The 24959-nt window shown below is 46.9% G+C and overlaps 1 protein-coding gene across 5 annotated transcripts in view; it reads right to left on the minus strand.

Moving 5' to 3' along the window:
* Positions 1-24959, minus strand: part of PPP1R36 (protein phosphatase 1 regulatory subunit 36) — a 383705-nt gene that overhangs the window by 60042 nt on the left and 298704 nt on the right. For all 5 annotated transcript variants that reach the window (XM_069638208.1, XM_069638211.1, XM_069638210.1 and 2 more), the window contains one exon: positions 6511-6705. In XM_069638208.1, the coding sequence (XP_069494309.1) occupies positions 6511-6705 (195 nt within the window). The remainder of the gene's footprint in view (positions 1-6510; positions 6706-24959) is intronic.

Below are 24959 nucleotides of genomic sequence, written 5' to 3' on the forward strand. Positions count from 1 at the left end.
AATTCCTCCAAAATTATACTGTCAATTTATTTAAAGAAAGCATCAGGTGTCCATTTTTAGTATGCAAAGGTTGTCACTGGGCAGTGGGGTTTAACTGATGACACTACGAGTGAGAGCAGAAAGCGATTGACAGGTACTGAAATCTCACCTGAAGAGACAGTGCTGCAATCGGCATAAACCTACTGGAAGCATTAAACAGATGCATTATTGACACGTACTGTTGGGTGTTGTGAGGGGTCAGTAATGTGAGACTCACAACTGTGTTTAGTTTTCTCAAGATTCTACGTTTTATTTTACACACAATTCTAAAATAAATCCTAGCTAAGCCTACTCTACCAGCAGATTCCCTACCAGTTCTAGGATCTAAGGGAAAACCCTCCAAGCATTTGCAAAACTAACCCTCACACTAAACATCAAAAACCTTCAAAGCAACATGAAAACAACGTAAATAAAAGGTTACCAAACAACCAGTGTCTTGGATTACTTCTACTGGTCCTGGGCAGATCTTGCTCCCCCACGAATGTCCCAAAATCAATTTCATCCAATTAAAAGAAAGTCTACAACAAACTCTTGAAAAGTTCCAAAGAAACAAAAAGTCACAAATAAAAATCCACTCGTAACAGTTCCCTCTTTGCTTCGTGAAAAGATTCTCTTCTCCAGTTCCACAAAGAAAATAACGGCATAAATGGGAATTCCTGGATGACTTCCTTGCAAGAAAGAATGGGTAAAGATGAAGACAAAAGTACCACTTCAGTTTACATCAACTCCTCTACTTTGAACATCTGCTGAGTCTTTTTATGCACAGTTTGTCAGGATGCTTGTACCTAAGGTTTGCTCTCTTTTACTGTGTGAGCAGCTCCCTTGCCCCATCGTTAGCTTCTGCTTCCACCTCTTTCCACTATTGCAATTCTGACAAGAACGTTGATGGCCACAGTGCTACTGCTGCTACTACAACTTCAACTTTAGACAACTTCAACAAGACTTCTTCGAACTTTACGGGTTGGCAAGGCAGCCTTCCTTCTTGTATGGCAAGAAAGGGCACCCTCTTTGCCTTTCCTTCTGTCTTGCAGCTACCACAAAATCTGCCTCTAGCTCCCAGACTATTTATTCTCCACTCAAACAGTCTCAGCCATGCAGAGTTTACACCAGCTTCTTTTAACAAGTACCCAGCTCCCTTCCCCCGCTTCATATACGACTTTTCCTCCAGTAGTTACCCCAAAGCTGCTGTGCCACTCTTTCAGCTTTGGTTAACCTTGTGACCTTGATTTTAGAGCATTCTCAGGCAACAACAACTTCAATGACACCAGAATGATAATGTATTGTTCTTAAGTAAGCAGGATTCACTTTAACAGAGTTTACACTATGGGCTTGGGCAATGCTTGTTCTTCGTTCAGCTTCAGCCACTTCTTCGACTTCTGTGTTCGATATTACAAAATGTGGGTTTATTAATGGAAACAAAATTGGGCACGCGTAGTTTAGTTTTAATCCTGAACTGCCACTTCTAAAAGATGCGCGATCCCACCTTTCGGTCAGCTTTTAGTTTCCAAGGTATCGGGAAACTTTGTGTCATGTGCAGCCTCTTTAAACTGTGCTTGTAACATTTAGGGAAAATCAGTGTTGCTTTAACAAGTTACCAACAACTTTCTCCTCGTTAATGGGAGCCATGCGAGCATTCGGCAACAAGTTATTTTTAATAATGGGAAAATTAAATGCTCCCATTACACGCGGGTGATTCAACTTGTTAACATAAGCTCGTGTTACATTTCCCCTTTTTAGAAAGACTCGGCACTTCTGCAAACAAGTTCTACTCGCTTGGATATATACGCAAGTGTGAATAAAACTGGCTACAGTTACCAGCAAGGTATTTCTGTTCCTTTGCAGTACAGAGCTTCCCTTTTCCGATTCCACAATTACAACAACTGCGGGCTGCTTCTGCTTCCCTGCTTTGTTTCTTCTCCTGGTACTGCTATAGGCACTCTGGGGACCCACACCCATCTGCTGCACGGGTGTCTCTGGTCCAGCCTCATTAAGGGAGAGTCTTCCACTCTCCAGTTTCCCTCGGCTTGCTTCTGCACACAGGCCTTGGGAGCATGCACGACTTCAGCTCTGCATTCACATCAATTAGGAGCACCTGGAAAGACTTCCTGTTTCTTACAGTCTCTTCCAATGCTGCCACAGCCAAACAGGGTTTGTGACCTGTGAGAAACCTGAAGGTGTCTCCCTGGCTAGTCCCCGGGGGTCTGTCATCCAGGTGGTCAGGACACGGCCATCGCTATTGGATCCAGTTCCTGGGGGTGGACCAGTGAAGGAGGATCACCTCGATGGAGTCGGAGTGGGATACCGACAGGCGAGACGCGGTATCCCCCTCCTTTCAACACCTTTTCCCCATCTTACCACTTCGGATATTCCAAAACACTGCCTCCCCCTCTTTTCAAACATGAACACTTTCACACAACACATAAGACAACGGACTAACACCAGAGCCGTTTACCTGACATGTCCCAATACAAGGGTCAGGCAAAGTCAGGCAATTGACCAGAATCACACACACCTGATACCCCTTTCCCTTCCCCACAGGGATAAAAGGTGGAGCACCAGAGCACAAGACAAGCAAGGCAGACTGCACGACGGGAGAGCTAACTCAGCACAGCAGTTCAAGAGGAGACGAAGGACGGCGAATACCAAGAGGGTGGCAAGGAGAGAAGTAACCTTGCCCTTTCCGATCAAGGCATATGAAACCTCTGCAGATGAAAACCTATGACCACGAACAATAGCCAGCGTGTGTTGTGGCAGATGTCTATGTTACACAAGACCCTCCTCTGCTGATAACCAAGCCGGGGAAGGACGCTGGTCTTGGTGGTACCAACCTTGACTCCAAGGATAAAGAAAGGCAAGCAGTTCATCACAGCTGGTGAGTCGAGGGGAGAATCGATACGATACCGAACTGTGTTGAACGAAAAGTAGCAAATGGCTAATTTGAACTTTGAAAAGACTTAAAGACACGATTGAGGAAAGAATGTGAAAACCAGCAACAGAGAAGTCCGGCACCACTTGGGTGCTCAGGCAGGGCGATTACCCGAAGGTTGAAACTACGAGGACCAGAAGGTCTTGGAAGAAGGCGAAAAGGGAGTCAAAGTGGTCATACAGGGGTCTTGCAAAATCCTCTGTACCGTTGAAAGTCTTTGGCCAACAGGTGACCTGTGAAACTTAGGGGAAGTGAATCTTGCATGTTGAAAATCAGCACATGAACTGTGGAAATTAGCAAGAGTGAACCCGGACGAGGGATGCTAATAAAAAGGGACAGAATCTAAAAGTCCTGTGAGGAATTGTTGGTAACAGTTGACGAGAGTGAACCCGGCACAGGGAAGCTGACAACCAAAAGTCAGCGAGAGTGAACCCGGCAGAGGGAAGCCGACAATCGGGGGCAAAGGGTGAAAAACCTGGTTAAAAAGACATTTGGATTTATGAAAGCGTGAACATTGCAAGACAAGGGAAAAGGGAAGTGTACCCCTTGTTTTCAGGGTCCGAGCCCGGCCGAGGGAGATCCAGGGGTGGAAAGTTAACACCCAAAGTTCGCTGAGAAAGGAACTGTCTTGTTCATTTGTTGAATAAGAATTCTGAAGGGTCAGTGCCCAGAAGAGGGGGACCCAGAGGTGAAGCCATCACCCAACGTGAACTGTGGAAATTATCTTTTTGTTTGTTGGTTTGTTGTGGAATACATCAGGCCCTCGAAGGCAAGAGACTTTTTTAATGAAAAGAGACTTTACTATCGAAGAACCTGTTAGCTGGAACGGAACTGTCAGCTTGTGCTGAGAAAGCTCGAGTGTGTACTGTGCTCCGAGGTCCCACCTTGTCCCGTGCTGAAAACATGAGGATGGCAGACACCTGGCAATAACATCCTGACTTATTATTTCGAACACTTCTTTTCTTTATTAAAACCCTATCCCACACTCTTTCTATACTTAGTTGTAAGGAATTGGCAATAGGTTTTTCTTAGTATAGGCCCTTTTATTTTGATACAACGCCACTAGGACTGCCTTATTTTTCATTTTATGGTCAATGCTTGTTCCTATCTTAGATTTAGGTTTAGCTTAGGCGTTTTTCCACCCTGCATGGATTGTTCAAAAAACATACTTGAACTGTGATCACTTGTATCTGTCTTTACTGCTGCCACCATGAGTTCCTTACAAAGCACAGGACCACCTCAGAGCCTGCAGGTGAAATCTGCCCTTCCTCTGCTCTGGCATCCCTGCTGTGTTCACACTTCCCTGTAAACTGCCAGCCTCATGCTCTGCTTCTGCTACTGCCAACCTTCCAGCTCCTGCTCCAGCTTATTTCTACTGACCCTCCCTGCTGCAACCTTTTATGCCCCTCAGGTGGCTTAATTGGTTTCAGGTACAGGCCCTTAGGACGAATTGCCTGACCTTGCCAAAAACTATTAGGCTTGCCTGCCTGACTTTGACTCCTGAATGCCTATTCAGCCCTCTTCTTCTTCACAGTCCCTGGGACTTGCAGTTAATTTTGGAAAAAATATATTTCTCTACTTCTATAAAATGGCAAAAGGTCATCAAAAGGGCGGGCTTATGTGGAAAGTTAAAAAGGGGTTCCTCACAGTCTTCCGGGTCTGATTACCTCCAGTGTGATGCACCCACAGTGCACCACCCCCAGGGTCGGGATTGGAGAGTGCCTGCCTTCCCCTGGCCACATAAGAAGGGTACTAGACCAGGTTCTTTGGGGAAATCCCATCGGATTCTCCACAGTATTCTTGCAGTCCCCCCACTTCTCCTCTGATTGGACACTTTTCATGCTTGTGGTTCTTGCTTTTGGTTTATTTCTGTATCGGAGCACAGAATGAATCACAGGTGCAGAACACTGCACTTGAGTAGTAGAAATAGAACAAGTAGTGGGGCGTGGGGTATGGGGTTGATAAGAGTTGTATTCAAGGGAGACACACAATAGTCAAACATATGACTTATAGCGATATGAGCCTGTGCATAAAGTAGGAGACTGGGTAGCACTAGGGTCTCCTCTGATAGCAAGTTCCAAGCTCTGGTGACTTTTGTTCGCCTTCTCAGCGTTAAGACTTGGAAACGCCTTCCCTCTGGTAATCCCCAACATCAGAAGCCACATGGCCTGCTAAATGAAATTTACACTTGGCTCCTCACAAAGCCTCAACGACCATCCTCTCCCCCCACTCCCCGTCTTTTCATATCTCATCTTAGGCACAGCACCAAGACATCACTTCTATAGTCAACACTGTGGCCCTGTACATGCCTCCATCAACAGAAGTAGTAAAGGCTTATCTCTGTGTCTTAATCTAAGTGGTCAGTGCTATGGCCAAGGTGGGTAACCCAAGAGTCTCATGCAGTACAGCTCATCTTCAAGGAATGAAGGCTGGGCAAGTTGGGGGAATGCTGAAGACCTTTAATGTCTAGTCTGCTTGTTCGCCTCTATGTCAGAACCAAGGGTTTTAGAAACCCTACAAGGATCACTCCATAAGACCTACCGTATATCCCAATAGACAATGGGAAATTGGCAAAGGAAGGATAAAAAGGATCGCTACGTTAGCGACAACTACATATCCCAGCGTCTTCAGTACATGATGGATGACGTCATCACACCCTGCTTAGCGTGGCGTACTATGCTACTGACGTCGGCTGACCGAACGGCATATTAATGAGTTCTTCGTATTGTTCGGCACTCCTAGCGCATCACCTTCCGGTGCCCTGCTACCAAGCTGACCTTCCTCTCCATAAGATTGTTTCTATTTGGATCTCCATCTTCATGGGCTTCATCTATGAATGTTTCTGTTTATGACTCTCCGTCATTGGACTTCTGTGTTTTTAGCAGTTTTTTCATTACGTTTCACTTTTCGGGTAGGTTTCTTTTGCTTTTCTCTCCTTACAGTGGATTGGCTTGGTTTGCCTAGGATTGTCTTTCTGGGTGTTTTTTCCTTGGATGTGGCTTGTTCTGAAATGCCTAGTTTTGTTTGTCCTACATGTGCTCAGTAATTCCAGTTCATCGTATAGCTGTCTGTCTTGTTTAGTAGAACGTTGTGTTTCCTAAACAGGGCGTTATCCTTATTTATACAGGTACAGCGTTCTGTTGCTTCCTTTTTATACAGTTTATTCTTATGGTGGTAAACTATAGGTGTATGTATATCCACAGTGAATAATTGTGTTCCTGTGTCTTGCAGATATGTGGGAAAACAGTGCAAGGGTTATTATCCTCCCCACCTTGGGAGGGTCATAGTACAGTGCAAGTAAATATAACTTTGCCTTTGCCTTTGGCCTTATTGAGGTTTGAGGGGAATGGCGGCAGCCCTGACGGTTCATGACACTGTAGCCCAAATGCCTCAACACTGATAGACGAACATCCTGCTGCCTCACCTATTGCCAGAATGTATATGTATTTAAAGGAGGACATTACTTTTTTAAGATTGGTTTTTCATATCCAGGGTCAAGTACTTTGCCTAGTGGAAGAAAGATTCAGAAATGCAGCGCTTCCTACCTTGTTGTAAAGTTGGCTGAGGACATTTCGATCCAGTTGTCACTGTCGGCGGGTCGGTGGGTGATGACAGGATGCAGCTGGTGCTTCTGAAATAAGTATTCAGCCTTTTCTTTGGTTGAGGGCATCAAGGAGGTCAGGGCGGGGGAGCGCTGATTGATGATGCTTTTTATTGCAGGGCGCGTGTTACTACTTTTCCTGAGTCAGAAGAAAAAATACCATATGATTTTTAATACAAAACTATAAAAGTAACTATAAAAAAGTGCACTCTTTCAAAAGTGACAAACATTTACATAAAGGAACATTTGAAAACTAAAGAGTTACACGAAAACCTCTTCTGGGGCACAGAACCTGTTTCAGGTGTGCAATCAACAACATCAATTTGATTGGTTAAGAGCAGGTACATTTGGGAAATACTGTTGATAACAATCAGAGAAACTTTAAGCACTTTGCTGAAGATTATGAAGTTTAGGCTCGATCTTAAATATATGGATCAGTTTCAATTTTTTATAGCCCCTGGGCATTGAGGTCTTTAGGCCCAGGCCACCTAGGCGACAGCCAGGGGCACCATCTTAGCCCACCTGCCACGCCAGCTCGGCGGAATCTTTGAAGGGCTCCCTTGAGCCAGGGTGATGGGTGAAGACGTAGCAGGTGCCCTATTATGATGAAATAAGCCCCGCTCTCATGCTGGCGCTGGCGCGTCAGCAGGAGAGTGGGGCACTTTTTATTACAATAGAGCACTGATGCTAAACCAGCATGGGGCAGCCTGTGAACGGCAACCCCATGCTGGTTTGACAGCCGCACTCTATTGAAGTGATTAACTCCCCGCTCCTGCATGGGAGCAGGGTGTTAAGCATTTAATTAAAAAGAGCTCTGCTGGTGGTTTTGCGGCGGCGCTCTATTTAGCAGAGCAACTAAATACACATTTGGCGATCCCCCGTCGACCCCACCATGCCGGGACCCGGGCGCGGAGGTGCCAGGGGAGGGGTGTGGACACAACATTTTGTCGACTCAACCGAAGTGCCGTCAAAGCTAATGTCAGCCATGCCCCTGGGAGTCAAAACTGTACACACAGAGGAACCTTGTGCTGAAACTGCCCCTCCCTGTTAAGACCCGCCTAGTTTGGTGGATGTACAGGTGAGTAGCAGACACCCAGCGTGTGTGTTACGAAGTTCGTTGGTCGTGTAGAGTATGAACAACCCCTCTGTCCCCAAGAAACACCCTGACCGATTTTGTTATAGGGTCAGTGTGAATATTAAGGCCACAGGTGGAAGTCCGGAAAGCCAGGACGTGGGAACAGCCGGAAGAACCCCTTGAGCGCTGCAAAGCAAGATACAGTGGTTAAGCAATGAAACAGGGCCCGAATACCTTCATGTACATAAACCCCAAAGCTACCAGAATACCTGTGAGTACTCGGGTCAAGGCGTGGGTCTCCTAGCTTAGGCTGGAAACGTGCTGTAGGGTAGAACAGGCAACCACCTATTTGCAGGACCGAGGTCCTAGCCAATGAAGAGCTTAAGCAAGAGGAATCCGTGGAGCAGGCGTGAGTCGGTAACAGGCAAATCCAAAAGTACTTGAAGGGTTAAGCAAGAGGAGTCCGTGGAGCAGGCGTGAGTCGGTAACAGGCAAATCCAAAAGTAGTTGAAGGGTTTAGCAAGAGGAGTCCGTGGAGCAAGCCGAGGTCAGAATCAGAGCTGGTCCTTGAACAAAGAGAGAAGTCACGTGATCCGAAACTAAACAGCTGTGAAGCAACGCCTTCGGTTCACCGACTCCTTTTATCCTCGGAAGGGACGCACGTATAGTCACGTGTGACGTGACCTGAAAGCGTTGCAATGCTGCTAGGCAACCGAAGTCACGTGATCCGTGAAGCGCCGGGAAGCGCCGGTCTCCGCAAAGGACGTAAGTTCCTGAAGTGACGGAGCTTCCAGTTGATCTGCCACCGCCGTGAAGGGCGATAAACACCCGCTCCCCCATATATGCCATGCCGTGCCCTGATGTGTGCGACGTGAGTGGGGGGCACGGTGCACGAGTGTTGGGGAGTGCGGGAATGGGTAGGCAAGGAGGGGCGAGTGGGGAGGTGTGTCCGTGGTCTAGGAAGCGGCGTGACAGTGTGGCTCATCCTGCCCCCTTGTTGGCTTTCCTCTGAAGTAGGGCCCACAGAAAGGCATATCCCGTAAAGGACATACCTTGTAGGCTCCAGATTTAGCACAAGTTCCCATCACCACTTCTTCAGGCAAAGAAGACTAGCGCACCACAGTGGCATTAATCAGTGCCACCGTAAACATGGTGCCAACAATGCCAATGTAATTTTGATCATTGACCCATCTCAGACTACCATTAGTCATTGTCTTAACCATCAACAGCTCCAGCAGAGTTTTGGACAGATTGTGCTTGCGCTCCACCACTCAGTGGAGAACATAGTGGCAGTGTTCATTGCCAAGCATAATCACTGCCTATGATTGCAATGAACTTTAGGTTTATCAACCAAATGGATAGTCCACTCCAGTGAGGTTTACAGAATTACCAGTATTTACCATTGAAACGCGATCTATGAAACAGCTGAAATGTATACTTTCGTGAGATGACGAGCCCAGGATGAACTGTAGTCACATATTCCAGTAAGCGATGCTCCAGCAAATATCTCACAGCAATCCGTGTGCCAGCAGTGAACATGCCAGTCAGTCACCACTTCACACAGCAAGCATTGTACCAATGATCGCTGGCAGCAACGGAGATTGTGTCATTTACCAGTGCTAATATAATCACTTCTGCGGAGATTGGTGTTGCCTTGTAGGGATTATGTTCCAAGGGCCACTGGGCCTGTAATCGGTGCCAGTGCAAACCTTATTCTGGCATACTATCCCATTAGAGAAGGAATCTTGTGCATAAGGGATGTCACTGAGCAGTTCTGGCACTCACCGTGTTGGGGCGTTGCCAAGCCGGATTTTCATACAGTATTTGCCATTCTGGTTTCATTCAATGTTATTTAAATTATTTCACAGTCTGAAGGGGATGACTGTTCATTCGAGGTTCTCCCCCAGTTATGCAGTTCAACAATTTTCACACTTCAAAGGGGTAGATGCTTCCCTTTGAGACTTCCACAATTCAAGTTTGCTATATTTTCTTAACATACTCCAAAGAGGTTTCAAAGGGGTACGATTCTTCTCCTTTCCTCCAGTGCCTGGTATATTCTCCTGCCAGGACCTTTTAAATTCAGTTCACATTCAAAAAGGGGTATGATTATTCCCGTTTCTTCCAGTGCCTGGTTCACTCTCCTGCCAGGGCTTTTTATACTTCACACAACAGTTTGACACACTCCAAGGGAGTTTGATTCCTCCCCTTTCTTCCAGTGCCTGGTTTACTCTCCTGCCAAGGCTTTTTACAATTAACAAAACAGTACAACAGCATGCAGAGGACTTTCCCATATTCCTCCAGTGCCTGGTATATTCTCCTGCCAGGGCTTTGTCAGGCGATTCAGTATTTGGTTGTTAATCTCAGATTTATGTTTTTTCCATTAAACACGTTCGTTCTCATCCAATTACATATAACTTTCACACATTGGGTCAGTGACCCTTTCTCAGTGATACTTAATGTTCCAACTTTCCTATTTAGGTCTCTTTCACCACATGTTAACGGTACGCAGCATCGGCCCTGAAACACTCAGATGTCTCAAACTCTTTTTCTGGGCTTACTGGTACTCGTTTTGCAGCTTCAACGTCCCTTGTGTTTCACTGTTTGCACTGCAGCCTGCTCACTGGGTGAGAGCGATTGCTGTTGGCTCTTCGGTTGCAGCCTGCTCACTGGGTGAGAGCGATTGCTGTTGGCTCTTCGGTTGCAGCCTGCTCACTGGGTGAGAGCGATTGCTGTTGGCTCTTCGGTTGCAGCCTGCTCACTGGGTGAGAGCGATTGCTGTTGGCTCTTCGGTTGCAGCCTGCTCACTGGGTGAGAGCGATTGCTGTTGGCTCTTCGGTTGCAGCCTGCTCACTGGGTGAGAGCGATTGCTGTTGGCTCTTCGGTTGCAGCCTGCTCACTGGGTGAGAGCGATTGCTGTTGGCTCTTCGGTTGCAGCCTGCTCACTGGGTGAGAGCGATTGCTGTTGGCTCTTCGGTTGCAGCCTGCTCACTGGGTGAGAGCGATTGCTGTTGGCTCTTCGGTTGCAGCCTGCTCACTGGGTGAGAGCGATTGCTGTTGGCTCTTCGGTTGCAGCCTGCTCACTGCGTGAGAGCGATTTCTGTCGGCTCTTCGGTTCCCCTCTGGTTTCTCCCTTTGCTTGCCAGCTTCTGTGGCCTGTAGCACTAGTGCAGTAAAGCTCCTTCTGCCTGACTTCTCAGGAGAACGCTCTTGGCAGCCCATCTGCTCGGGTCTGCAGTTTGCCTTCCTCCTGTGTCCCAACCAGCGTTGTGAAAGGAGAGTGTCACGCTAGGTTCAGGTGCACCGCTTTTGAATCTCTTGGCACCTGGTAATCTTCTCCAAACACTAGAGCACAGTGTTGGCTTTCCGCTCCTAGTGATCTTCCTTACTCCATCCCTCTTCCTGGTCTCAGTACTGTCAGAAAAAAACAATAGTTAGCTAATTGGTTAAGTTGAGCCTTCATAACAGAACTATGACTAGTATACTTAGAGGAGTGGACATCACAAGGATATAGTTTAGTAGTTTCAGATCTCATTGGTTTGGGCTTTACATTAGTGGACAGGTGCCTTTTCCTCCCGTTCACTATATAGGGTTCACGTATTCCTGAATGAAACATATTAGAAGTTTTAAAAGGTGAGGCAGAATTGTGGTTACAGCATGTTGGGGGGTAGTCTGTGTTAAAGGTGGAAGGGGGATATCATTTCTCATCTGGCAATGTCCTTACACCCCCATGAGGGTCGTCTCCCCCATGTGGTCCTCCCTCAGATAGCCACACGCAGGGTCGGGTTCAGGTAGCTTCTGTCTTTCCCTAGCCACACGAGGAGAAACTTTCTATGGGAAAGAAATTATGACATCGCCAGATTCATCACGCTGCCCTAAGTGAGGCGAGTATGTCTAGATAAGGACCCAGAGCTTGCTGTCCGTAAAGAGGCACCCAACACCCCGCTGATGATGCCCAACGTCAAGATGGTTGGGGTTACTTGTGGTCTTGTGCACATGGGATGTGCCCTATCTGATCGAGATGGGCTGGCCCCTTTTTGGGTGGGACTATGCTTGATTTGCATATGTTCTTTCTCTTTCTGTAACGGAATTGTAGGATGAAAAATGGCGGTCTGGCGAGTTACCCAAAACCTTCCATCCAGCACAATTTACTATAGCATAAGTCAGCCAATGTTGGGCGGGTGTGCCCAGATGCGGGTCCTGTCCTTCTGGACCAGTGTCCCAAGCTACACCTCACTGATGACACCCACTGAGGGTGACACTTATGGACTTGTTTGTGGTCTCGGGTAGAAGTGATGCAACCTAGTAGTTAGTGCTGGACTGCTCCTTTTGGCATGCATCCAAGTGTGATTTGCATATGGTGTTACCCCTCTATAATGGCTCAGCAGGCTAAAAACCTTGTAATGGAAGGCTGCCAAGAGCAATTGCCAGTGGTCATGATAGATTACAAGCTTTGACATCCATCACTGTTCAGTAGCCACAATAATCTTTGTTACCTTCCATAATCATTGGCCCACTGCTCAATGTCCCCAGTAATCACTGGCCCTCAATCCTTACTCCAGTAATCCATGCGTCTACATATTAGCAGTGCCAGCCAATAGTGACTTATTTATCACAGTGCCAGTGCTCAATGTCCCCAGTAATCGCTCTCTGCTACGCAAGACCCTCACTAGGTGTTTGTGCAAGTGGGGCCTGTGATGAACCAGGAATGAGACGCAGACACAGAGCAGTCATGTTGGTTATTACAGACTTTTATTCAAATAATAAGAGGGTTGGAAAATGCCCTGCTGTCCCTGCTCTAGGAGGTATTTCCCTACCTCAACCAAAACTGTCTGTCTGATGTCAAGATGTCCAAAGCAAAATGTCCTCTGTCCGAAATCCTATTCTGGCCCTCACATTCTAAAAGTAACTCTAAAGTGCAAAGGATAATGATTTTGGCTTAAAAAGTGCACAGATGTTCAAGGTCAACAAAATGTAAAACTCCAACAAAAAGGCTTCCAGTTAAATGCTGTTCACAAGACCTGGGAATGTCTCCCTTCCCCAGGTTTTTGTCCAGCAAAACAAACGACATACAAATATAATCAAGTTATTTGTAGAAGAAGATAGCACTCTTCCTGATAGTTGCAATTTTACTTCACAGACCTGGCTCCACTTTAGGCAGAATCCTGTGCAGTGCCCTTAGGGACCACTACACACAATTAAGACTACAGGTGGCCATACAGGTTTTACCTTTGGCACAAGCCTGTACTACTATGTCAGAGTGGTAGCAGTGGCAGAGCAGCCAGGCTTATCTCAAGAGTATATGAGCAGTAGCAGAGATTACACAAAGGGCCCACAATTACTGTGACTCAAGCAAACACTGACTCAAGGTTTCAGGTAAAAAATCTAAGTACATTTATTTTTAAACCATCAGTTATAAACACAACACTTCTATTAACCTTTAAACAAAACCACACGTTAAAGATACTACAAATAACCAATTCACTTTGCATAGTATGTCTCAAGGTAAGTACCCTGTGTTTAAATGAACCGGTGTTATGAACAAAACACGATACCGCGGATACGATTGCGATCACTTTTTGACAGTTCGGTCTACTCAATTAACGCGTATCCGTGACATGAAATTCTACCGGGGCAAAAACACACTTAGCACCTGAGATACCCAGAGGGAGTTGGAGGCAAAAATCACAGGCAATATCTAGGTTAGGCAGACAGTATTGAGAAACAGGAGTTCAAAAGTCAAAGGGTCGGAGCCAGGTTTAAGTGACACTGGAGACCTGTTGCCGAAGATCACCCCGTTAGACAGGTCACGATTCAGCGTAGCCCAAAAGAACTTGAATATTGTCAATGTTCGGAAGCAAAAGTTATAAGAAGGAGGGAAGACAAGGATGAGCCTTGAGGATGAAGAAAAGGGGTTCACCCAGTTTCCTCGAGTAGAACACAGTACCTTATTCCCCCGATGCAGCTGGAGCCCTGGCAGTTGTTCCTGTTGGTTTCCCGCAGACCCACGATTCCTGGAGCTTCGTTGTGAAGGAGGACGTCTGAAGGGGGTCTGCACCACACAGGGATAAAGCCGGCAGCAGCGACAACAAATAAAAGATGTGCTCCTTAAAAACAGGAGAGGCTCAGCAGGTGGCTATCCGGACCACTACAGCAGTGTGCAGCGATTTCGACCACAGTGGAGATCTCTGGCTGAAGAAGATGAGCTGGTTATCCCCACCAGGCTCAAGTGAAGAAGACTCCGGATTGGATCTCCTCTTAGTCGTCGAAGGGTAGATAGCTCAGGACTGCAGCAGGGCTTTACCGGGACGGGGTAGTTGCAGCAGCCGTCGTTCTCTCCACTTCTCTTCGGTTCCTTGTAGTTCCAGAGGCCAATCATGGCAAAGTGTGACTTGGGTTTCCTAGGATACCCTGTGCATGGGGTGACTACACCCCTCCCTCACATTCAGCCCACCTAGACACCCAGGTGCATTGAGGAAAAGAAATGGCGAATAAACCCAACCGGAGCCAAAAAGAAAGACGATTTGGTCAAGCGGGTTTATGTTCGAGGCTAATATAATAGCCAAGAACAGTACCACGTTTATCTAATATAATCGCAGTAGAAAAGTTAGAGTAGATACCACTGCCACCAGCCAAGTCTAAATGTTAAAAGAGCGAAAAAATGCTCAGGGAGGTACAGACAGAAAAGGGGTACAGATTAGCCCTTTCCAGTACTCCATGTAAGATGGGGTGTACTGGGCCTGTGGTAAAAATGACTATCTAAAGGAATGGCAACTTTACCTTCCTCTGGGGGACAGTAGTCAGCCCCAGGGAAATGAAGTCAGAGGGAAGTCTTAAAGACAACCCTGGGTTACTACACTGAGGGTGCGGTGTAACCCATACAAGAACAGGAGCACCTGGAGTGGTGTGCTCCAGTGCCCAAAATCACATAATAAAACACATACGCCAAAACACATGTAAGAGTGGAAAAAGATGTACACTCTTACCAGGTGGAAAGAATAAACTCCAGAAAGCCAGCAAAGCTGCTGGGGGACTCAGTAGGTGGGGGAAATTAGCCTTAGAAGGAGAATTCTCCCTAACACTGCACTGGGTATACTTTCCTGCCAGGACTTTCTTACACTGTTCACTCAGTTCACAATCCCAAGGGTATGGGTCTTCCTTAAGATTCTTTTCACACAATTGGCTTTGCCTGCTATACTCTCTTGCCAGGGCTTTCTTATACTGTTTACTCAATTCCCAATCCCAAAGTTATGGGTCTTTCTTAGGATTCTTTGTCTCACGAAACACCTGGTGTACTCACCTGGCAGGTTCTTTAGTCACACAATTTGGGTGCGAGTCCCAGTCTTGCAAATGCCTGGTTTTCCCTCCTGCCAGAACTTTATGTTACAAAAGATTCACAAGCCTCTTAATTTCAAGTATGGGTCTTAGACTCATATTAAACCTTAGGCCTCAGTTTACGCCATGCATGTTTTTATTATTCAGTTTGACCCTTTCTTAATCACTTCTACAGGGCTTGCCGCTCTCTCCCATGAGGCGCTGCATTTGCTGTGAGGCGCCCCAGCGTACCACCTTCCCCATCTGGGCTCACCGGTTATGTGTGGCAGCATCGGCATCCTTTGCGAGCTTCCATGGTTACAGCAACACTCCGGTAGGTCGGGAGAGCGTCCCGTCCTTTCTCCGCTCTTCGCCTAGCTTCCACGGTCTGGAGGCAGTGTTCCGCTGTCACTGCATGCGCTATTTAAGTGGCCATTTTATCAACAGCAATTCTTGCTGCGAGTACAAGATGTTGCAACCTCATGCACTAGTCGACTTCCAAGGAGGGTGAGTGGAGGCCCCGTTGCATTTCGAGGACTATATATATTCCAATATATTGGATTAATAGTTTATGCCACAGCCTTGTTTATTTATCTTACCCTTTCCTTAACAGGGACACCGTACTTCAGGGTCCGTTTTAAAAGGGAAATCATCATTCACTACACTATGCCCATCCAGAAGGGGTGAGTGGCATACTCTTTCTTTTTCTTCTTTTTTAAATAGAAGATCAGTAAACTCGAGAGAGCATAGCCTTATGAGACATGTTTGTGTTATTTCCTTTTATTTTTCACCATCTAGAAGCAACGTATACATCCTAATCTGGGGCGTGGATCAATGCTATCATCAGCACTGCCCACAGATTGGGGAAGGTGAGATAAGGGTGCACAGCATTTGTATTCATACTTAAGCTTGTTTAATGATCTTGTGGAAGGGCGTGGTCTGGCACGCATGGAGTGAGGAAGCAGGGCATCGAGCTCCGGCCATGAACATGCGTATCGATCCTGCAGAAAACGAGCTACAAGCGGCAAGAAATGCACCGCCGGAAAGATAAAGTGGTTCACTGCAAGTTTGTGCTGGAAACGGCAGAAATCAGACGCTTGAAGACACAGAAAGCCCTAAGATACGGGTCCCCCCTGGTTTGCACAAAATGGCGGCTACGGACACGAGCTGAGAAGAAAGAGGGGGGGAAGGGCATGAAGACTAGAGCGGCTCCAGAACAGACAGCACCAACGATTGATGAAGTCCCGGACCACAGGAGAAACCTGCCCGATTGAGAGGGACAGCTGAAGAGGCGGACCGGAGGTCGGAACGAGCACTGGCAGCGACAGGGAGCCAGAAGAACACGCAGCCGTAGCCAAGTGCAGACCGCAGAGAGGCAGCGGCACAGAGACCAGTGCAGAGAAGGGAGCTAGCGTGGAGAGACCTCCGGAAACAAAGCAGCAGACAAGGGGGCACATAGGAAACACCCCACTGGGGGGAGGAGGCTTAACAAGACCCCGGTGAGTGAAAGGAGAGACCCAACGCAAACGCCACGCGAGAAGCTAAGAGAGCGGGACCTGCTCCTAGTCAGAAGAGGACACCTGGGGAGGAGTGCAGCAAGGAGAAAACTGCACCCAGAGGCACGCTAAAGCCCCAGGAAAGCGGGACCTGCCGTGATTGGAGATCCTGATAAGGAGAGGACGCCTGGGTGGAAGGACAGGAGGAAGAAGACAACACCCCGAAGCAGAGGCAATCACGCACCCAGAGAATCAGAAACTCCCCAACCCAGCAAAGCCCTGTACAAGCATGCCATCCGCTAAAGACAAAGGCAAGGTGAAAATGACGAAAATGGATGTGTTTGTGGCGCCGAAAACAACGCCCATGACACAAAGAAACACATCGGAAACGGAGGCACGGAGAGAGCCAGAAACAGACAACAGAGATGGGCAAGTGTTGGAGGCCATAGCCGCTTTCAGGAGCTTCATTGACACAAAGATCGACAAAGTAAAAACAGATATGCAGCTCATGAGGCAAGATGCGCGGAACCTGGCGGAAAGAGTGGCGGTGACAGAAGCCGGGGTGACAGAAACCGCAGAAGCTACAACTGAACTGAAGATAAAGGTGGGGGAACTGGAGAGGAAAGTGGCAATGTTAGAGGCAAGAGCTGAGGAAGCAGAAGGAAGGGCCAGGAGAAGTAACGTCAGATTGCTGGGAATCCCCGAGGGAACTGAGGGAATGAACCCGACAAGTTATGTAGAGTCCCTACTACAGCAGGAGATCGGCACAAACAAGCTCTCACAGGGATTGGCGGTGGAGAGAGCACACCGAGCCCTTCAGGAGAAACCGCCTCCAGGCTCGCACCCCAGGCTGATGATCGCAAAGATCCTCAATTTCCAGGATAGGGAGATTATACTCAAGCACTCCAGAGAAGGTGGGATAATAGAGCGGGGAGACTCCAAGATAACCATATACCCTGACTATATGCAAATGGTGCAATTAGCAAGGAACTCCTTTGTCCCAATCAAAGCGAGGCTGAGGCAATTAAACATAAAGTACATGCTGCTTTACCCCTCTCGGCTGAAGATAATCCATAAATGGTGAGCCATATTCTTAGAATCCCCAGCGGCGGCGAATATGTGGCTAGAGCATAATAACCTAGATGGCCGAGACAATGACCCTTGAAACGCAAACACCTAATGGACAGACACACAGGCAAGAACGAGGCACTATCCTTTAAGCTACCACAGGAGGCGCAATGAATCGCCAGGAAAGATCCGCAAACGTACTTCACAGACGGCGGAGAGGAGCTCGAAAAACCGCTCTGTGTGCGACGCCCTCACCCCTGGAATGACCGATGCCAGCCTGTTGCTGGCACACCCACATCCACGCTGGACGCCCTGGAAGGGGACAGAAAGTGTGGAGACACCCGAGCACAACACCGGTTGTGTAGTTGCTGGGAGCAACTGTTTAGACTGCATTTGTTGTCGCAGCAGTTCCAGTTTGACACTAAAGTCTTCATGCAGTGCGAGAAAAAGGGAAAGGTGGCCAATGAATCGAGGACACAAAAAAAGAGGTGAGAGGGCGGGAAGGAAAAGGAGCTCTGTGGGTGGATGCCCTAGGATGGTGGGACAGTGAGAAAAGGGGGATCTGGAAACAAGCACAACTGAGTATGGCAACGCAACTTAGAATACTTACATGGAATGTAAGAGGGTTGGGGTCATACCTACGTAGGAACAGGATCAGGTCCTATTTCTGCAGGAAAAAAGTAGACATTGCAATGCTCCAAGAAACACACCTCACAGCGGAGGACCAGTTCAAGATGCACGAGTACTGGGGAGGACAGGGACAAGGGGCCTCATATACCAGATTCGCGAGGGCAGTGTACACTTGGATAAGCCCCAAGGTGCCCTTTCTGATAATAGGAACTGAGGTAGACACAGATGGGAGGTATTTGATAATGTGGGGAGTGATTGAGCAAGTACAGATTTGCGTAGTCAACACGTATTTCGCAAACCCCGGCATACCGTCCTACCTTGATAGACTTCAAACTAAACTGGCGGGACACAGGGAAGGCCTTTACATATGGGGTAGAGACATCAACTGTGTGAGAGACTTGAACCTAGACAGATCCAAACCACTGCAGAATTGGGCGGATAAGACCCCAAGGGCACTGAACAACATATTGGAACAACTAGACCTTGCAGATGCCTGGAGGGAATACCACCCCAAAGACAGGGGATACTCATACTACTCTTCGCCACACAACCTCCACACGAGAATGGACTACATGTTTAAAGAGAAAACACACCTAGCACAAGTAGAGTTAATACAATACATTGGCAGATCGATCTCGGATCACTCGCCCCTGCTAATGCACTGGGCATTGAAGGGCCCTAGACCCCCTATCCCGTTATGGCGAATGCCTGCAGAGGCACTGACAGACCCAACCTTCAGAGATGAGCTGGGAGATAAACTGGTAGAACATGTCACCATTAACAGCGGCAGTGTGGAACGCTGGGGTACGGTGTGGGAGGCCCTGAAGGTGGTAACGAGGGGAAAGATTATAGCTGGGGCAGCGGGAATCAGGAAAATGCTGAGGAAGGAGCTGGAGGAGAGAGAGGAAGAAATAAGGCAGGGAGAGATCAATAGCTCAGGATCTAGGGCGGAGGAAGAAAATTTGCAAGAGGCACAGACAAACTGTCACCAGGCGCGGGGGCGGCTGGCAAAATCTGACTAAGTAACACGCACCACCAGGGCACACACAAACGGTGACAAACCGGGTAAACTACTGGCTTGGTTATGCAAAAGTAAGCATCCGAAGCACCCAGTGACCGCACTAAGAGATGAGAAGGGAGACATAAAAACAACTCAGTACTCAATAAATAACACCTTTGCTGACTTCTACTCCACACTATACGCACATAACACTCAAGTGCCGCTGACAGACATACAAGACACCTTAGAAGAAATAGGACTCCCCAAGCTGAGTGGGCAACAACGCGACATACTAGAGGAGGCCATTACACCTGAGGACATCACATATGCCATTAGATCCCTGGCCACATGCAAGACCCCGGGAACAGATGGGCTCCCCCCAGAGTTCTACAAAGCATATGAAGCAACACTAACCCCACTGTTATTTAAGGTATATCAAGAGGCCTACGAGACAGGAATCCTACCCAAGACCATGAGAGAGACACTAATAGTCCCGGTACCCAAGCCATACAAACCAACGGAAGAATACGACTCATACCACCCAATAGCAATGCTAAACTATGACAGTAAAATACTGACTACTATACTGGCCAAGAAATTGTCCAAAGTGATAGGGAGTCTGGTACATGAGGACCAGAATGGCTTTGTGCCCGGCCACAACACAACTGCCAATTTGCGCAGGCTACAGCACATCATGGCACACACAGAGGGAGAGCAGGAGCATATGGCAGTGATGTCACTAGATGCCATTAAGGCATTCGACTCCATCTACTGGGAATGGCTGATAGAGGTGCTGCGGGAATTCGGACTCGGGAAGGGATTTGTACGCTGGATCAAGATACTGTACAAAGACCCCATAGCTAGAGTAAAGACGGGGAAACTGGTTTCGAGAGCCTGGAACATACAGAGAGGCACCAGACAGGGCTGCCCCTTGTCGCCCATGCTCTACATTCTGGGGTTAGAGCCAACTGCAATTTACATAAGGAGACAATTCTGGGATGCAGGAATAGGAGTGGGTGGGAGGTATCATGCTATCTCATTATACGCAGATGACGTCCTGCTCTATCTGAGAGATCCAAAAAACAATGCCCCTACAATCTTGGAAGTGCTGGACAACTTTGCACGCTATTCAGGGATATGCTTTAGCAGACAAAAATCTTGCATGTTCCCACTAGCGGGTCTGAGGGAGGCAGGAGCAGAATACTTACCGCAGGTTGGGATAAAGTGGCAGCCAGACACATTTAAGTATTCGGGGGTCAAGATCAGACGTACACCAGAACTCATGCACGATCAGAATACAATGGCGGTCACACAGGGGCTCCACTCAACGAAATTCTGGTCCAAACTACCGCTATCAATGATGGGGAGGGCATTGATAGTAAAAATGATTATATTGTCACGATTCCTATACTTCTTCCAGACCATCTGTCACTACATCAGACCAACCTTTTTCCGAAAGTTAGATGCCCAGATCAGAGACTTCATATGGGGAAGGGCACGCCACAGACTGGCATTGAATATTCTAACCCTACCACATGATGCAGGGGGCATACAGCTCCCAGACTTTGAAAGGTGTTATTTGGCAGCCCAACTTAGTCATGTCACCAAATGGTTGTCGGATGAAGTCACCGATGAAATCGGCCTGCTGAGTGATCTGATCAAACCAATACACCCAAAGAAATAATATGGGCACCTCCGGATCGAGCCAACAGCGCGCCTAAAGTGGCTGAACTGGGCAGACATATATGGGGAAGAGTTAAAACCATTATGCATTTATAAAATCCCTACTCCCCGGAAATACAAATTGCGGCAGAGATGAGAATGATGCCAGCCGATCGCAACACAGTTAGGCAATGGGAAGGACTGGGTATATGCACCTGGGGGGACATGTACGAGGAAGGAGAATTTAGGGAACTGAAATCACTGCACGAGAAAGAGGGCCTACCCATGGGACAATTCTTATGGTACCAGAAACTTAAACATGAGGCTAAGGTGCGATGGAGTGACTGGCCTGAGGAACCAATAACGACCCCCCCTAGTGACAGAAATTTACAATTTGAGTGACGGGTGGAGGTCAGTGTCAAGAACCTATGCACAATTAAATGATAGACCTAACCCTGCAGCGCCACATTAAAGACCAAATGGAAAACAAACACTGGTGAAGAGATCAAAGACAATGAATGGGAGAGAGCACTGAAACACCCGAAGGCAGTGTCCAGAAACACCAGGTTCAGGCTGATACAAACAAATGTCCTATATAGGACGTACATGACCCCAAAAAATGTAGCAAGCTTCAAAAGACAGGCAGAGGCACAATGCCCGTGGTGCACCTGCAACGATGCAGACTTAATACACATGTTCTGGGGGTGTGCGAAAGTGAGTAGACTCTGGGCCAACATCAAACAAGCATGTGAAAAGGGCGGTGTAAAAAGATACGACTGGACACCGAAAGAATGTTTGCTAGGCACGTACACCCCAGGCTGAGCAAAATAAAACACATAGTGAAGGTGATGAACATGGCATGCGTATTGGCAAAAAGGGAGATAGCAATGTCATGGAAGTCAAAAAGAGGCCCCTAATATACATGCTGGAAAAGTGAAATGGAGCGATGGACAGCTGCAGAGACGGAAGCCTGGGGCAACAGGATCGTCAGAGGTGAGGGGGACATTAATGCTAAATTCGAGGCATGGAAAGCTGTGGTGAGAGACATGCTCCTGCCGTCCGACGACATGCCCCCGTGAAGAGGCCTATAGGAGGTAAAAAAAAAAAAAAGGGACGTGCAGCACAAGAGGAACAGAACGTCAAACCTTACCGCCCTCGAAACTGAAAGGATATAGACAAGCCACCAATCTAATCCTAGGCAATGAAGAAACTACAATTGTTTAAAGGATGAAGACAGTTAACGTTTGTTATTTGTTGTTTTCTCCTTTTTTTCTCTTTTCTCTTTTTCTTAAATTAGTTAAGCATGCACTGAAATTGTAAGAATTGCGTTGAAAATCAGAATGAGGGGGGGGTTATACCAATGTAATGTTATCTTCAAAATGCCAATTAAAATATTTCAAAATAAAAAAAAAATTAATGATCTTGTGCCACCATTATATGAGATATTACTGCCATCAGTTAAACATTAGACAGATTGGACTTGAATAAGGGACGTCATACTTTGAATTGTCAGGAGACAGCTTTTTGTCCTGGAGATTGGACTTGAATAAGGGACTTCATACTTTGAATTGTCAGGAGACAGCTTTTTGTCCTGGAGATTGGACTTGAATAAGGGACGTCATACTTTGAATTGTCAGGAGACAGCTTTTTGTCCTGGAGATTGGACTTGAATAAGGTACGTCATACTTTGAATTGTCAGGAGAAAGCTTTTTGTCCTGGAGATTGGACTTGAATAAGGGACGTCATACTTTGAATTGTCAGGAGACAGCTTTTTGTCCTGGAGATTGGACTTGAATAAGGGACGTCATACTTTGAATTGTCAGGAGACAGCTTTTTGTCCTTGAGATTGGACTTGAATAAGGGACGTCATACTTTGAATTGTCAGGAGACAGCTTTTTGTCCTGGAGATTGGACTTGAATAAGGGACGTCATACTTTGAATTGTCAGGAGACAGCTTTTTGTCCTGGAGATTGGTGATTTTAAGACCTTGGAAATGATGAGATGCATTTGACTTCTCTTGTCTCATCACACATTTACATATGTGTGGTTGTACATGCGAAGTTATGAAATGTATTGACTGAAACATTTTATTTTCTTATTGTTTGTTGAAAGATCTACTAATCAAGACCCCCGATGAAGGGATTTACTCCTGGAACACATGGGGTCAATTCAGTAATAAAAAACGTTTTATTCAGAATTGTGTGTGCATATTTCTTGGAAAAGGTGCCGAAAGTCTAAATATGTTATGAAATGATTATGTCTATATCTCCTATGGGCCTCACTCATAGTATAAAGTGGTTTCTAACTTTTACTTGTTAAACTATTGCATAAAGGTACCTTTTCATAGGATACTCATCCAACATTTGGCTGTTTTCGGCCTATGATAGTGTGCAGGGGATGGGAGTTCTCAATCCTTGGGAAGGTTTCTTGCTTTGATCATCAGATTCATCACAGACCTCAATGGGAGGGACTCCCCTCTTGGGGACAAGGACTCCCCTCTTGGGGACAAGGACTCCCATACCAGAATGGAACTCCACGTTCAAACCACCTTGTCTGCATATATGAATATGGAAAACACTTGTATATCTCCTACAACCACAGTATTTCACAAAGATCCTTCTTTACCTGTCTTGGCTGCAGTGCTCAATGTCCCCAGTAATCACTGTCTCCTGTGGCGGCCAGAAGAAGGACAAGGACTCAGGTCTTCTATTTTGGAATATTATTTATTAAAAGAAAAGTAAAACACTGCCAACTTTTCCAAAGCTATAGATTTTCCGGGCCTAACCAAATTAACTAGGGTGCTTGTCAGTCATCAGTGAGCCCAAAAGGAAGATCCGTCCTCTGTCCAAAACTAATCTAAGCTGTTCCTGCCACTATCAAAAAACGAAGGCACAGGAGAATGACTCCCTTATCCCGTTATCTGCTTTTCAGCAAGTTCACTTTAGTAAAGTATTGGCAGGGAGTTCTTGCTAACCACTTTGATCAGGTCATATAGTTCAAATATTGGGCTTCTCAACTTCTCTACAGTGTCCTTTAGACTTTGTTTCCCCCCTTTTGAGGTTATTCTTTTCTCGTTTCTTGTTCGTTGAGACTGTTTCTCTAGTCAGTGTCCACTCTTTTACTTGGCTGGGCAAGTATGACTGTTTCAAAAATGACTCACTCTCGTCCACCACTTGGTAGTTAATGGGATGAGTATGAGGGGGTCCAGTAATGATTCTCACTTCTCTCCAACTCTTTGGGCTTACTGTGACGAGTATGCATGTTCCAGTACTCATTCTTGTAATTGTAATTGTTTATTTGTAAAGCGCTTATACACAAGTGAAGTGCTTCAAAGCGATTCAAGGCGGGAAGGGAACACAGGATATAATCGTCATTCTTAGGCCTTGAAGATTCCGAATGAACAAAACAACAATAACTTAACTAGCATTCTAGGCCAGAGGCATTACTACTGATATAAGTGCGTGAGAAAAGAGTGGGGAGAGAAGTGGGGAATGGGGAGGGAGAAGTAGATACAAAGACAAAAAATGATTGGTCTTTTGTCTATTCACAAGCATTTCAGGCACAACCAAGCTAGGGAGGGGGGACAGAGGTGGACAGGACAGACAAACCTGCTAAGCCTAGAACATACAAAGTCGTGTAAGTGTGCAGACAGGAAGTGCGAGGGACAGGACAAGTGTGCCTAGTCCAACAGGGGCAAGGGTTAAGTGCAGAGTGGTTGTCACTCTCATGGAACGTATTCCAAGTGCAGTAATGCAAGGCAGAGTGCGGACGCTCGGAGGCTAATGCAGGACTGGCAGGGTAGCCTGGGATCTGTGAGGCTCTGGAGGTGCACCAGGTGACCAGTCAGTGAACTTAGCAGGTTGGGGAAGAGAACGAAGGTGGGAAGCAGGAGAGAAGAGAAAGAAGGTTAACAAGGGAGAGGGGGAGAGAACGAGGAAGAGAAGAGGAAGGTCCTGTGGAGTTTCTGGAACTTAAAGAGTTCCGGCTCAAGATGGAGAGAGGCAGGTAGGCTGTTCCAGAGGGAGGCACCTGCAGTGGATAAGGATCTACCTCCAAATCTGTTTGGAAAAATGGTTCACCCACAGAGAGTTGGAGGAGGCCGAGCGGAGGGCTCGGTAAGGAGAGTATTTAGGGGGAGAGCGCTGTAGATA

This window comes from Ambystoma mexicanum, chromosome 14, assembly GCF_040938575.1.
Source record: "Ambystoma mexicanum isolate Mex_15411 chromosome 14, UKY_AmexF1_1, whole genome shotgun sequence".
Classification (NCBI taxonomy): domain Eukaryota; kingdom Metazoa; phylum Chordata; class Amphibia; order Caudata; family Ambystomatidae; genus Ambystoma; species Ambystoma mexicanum.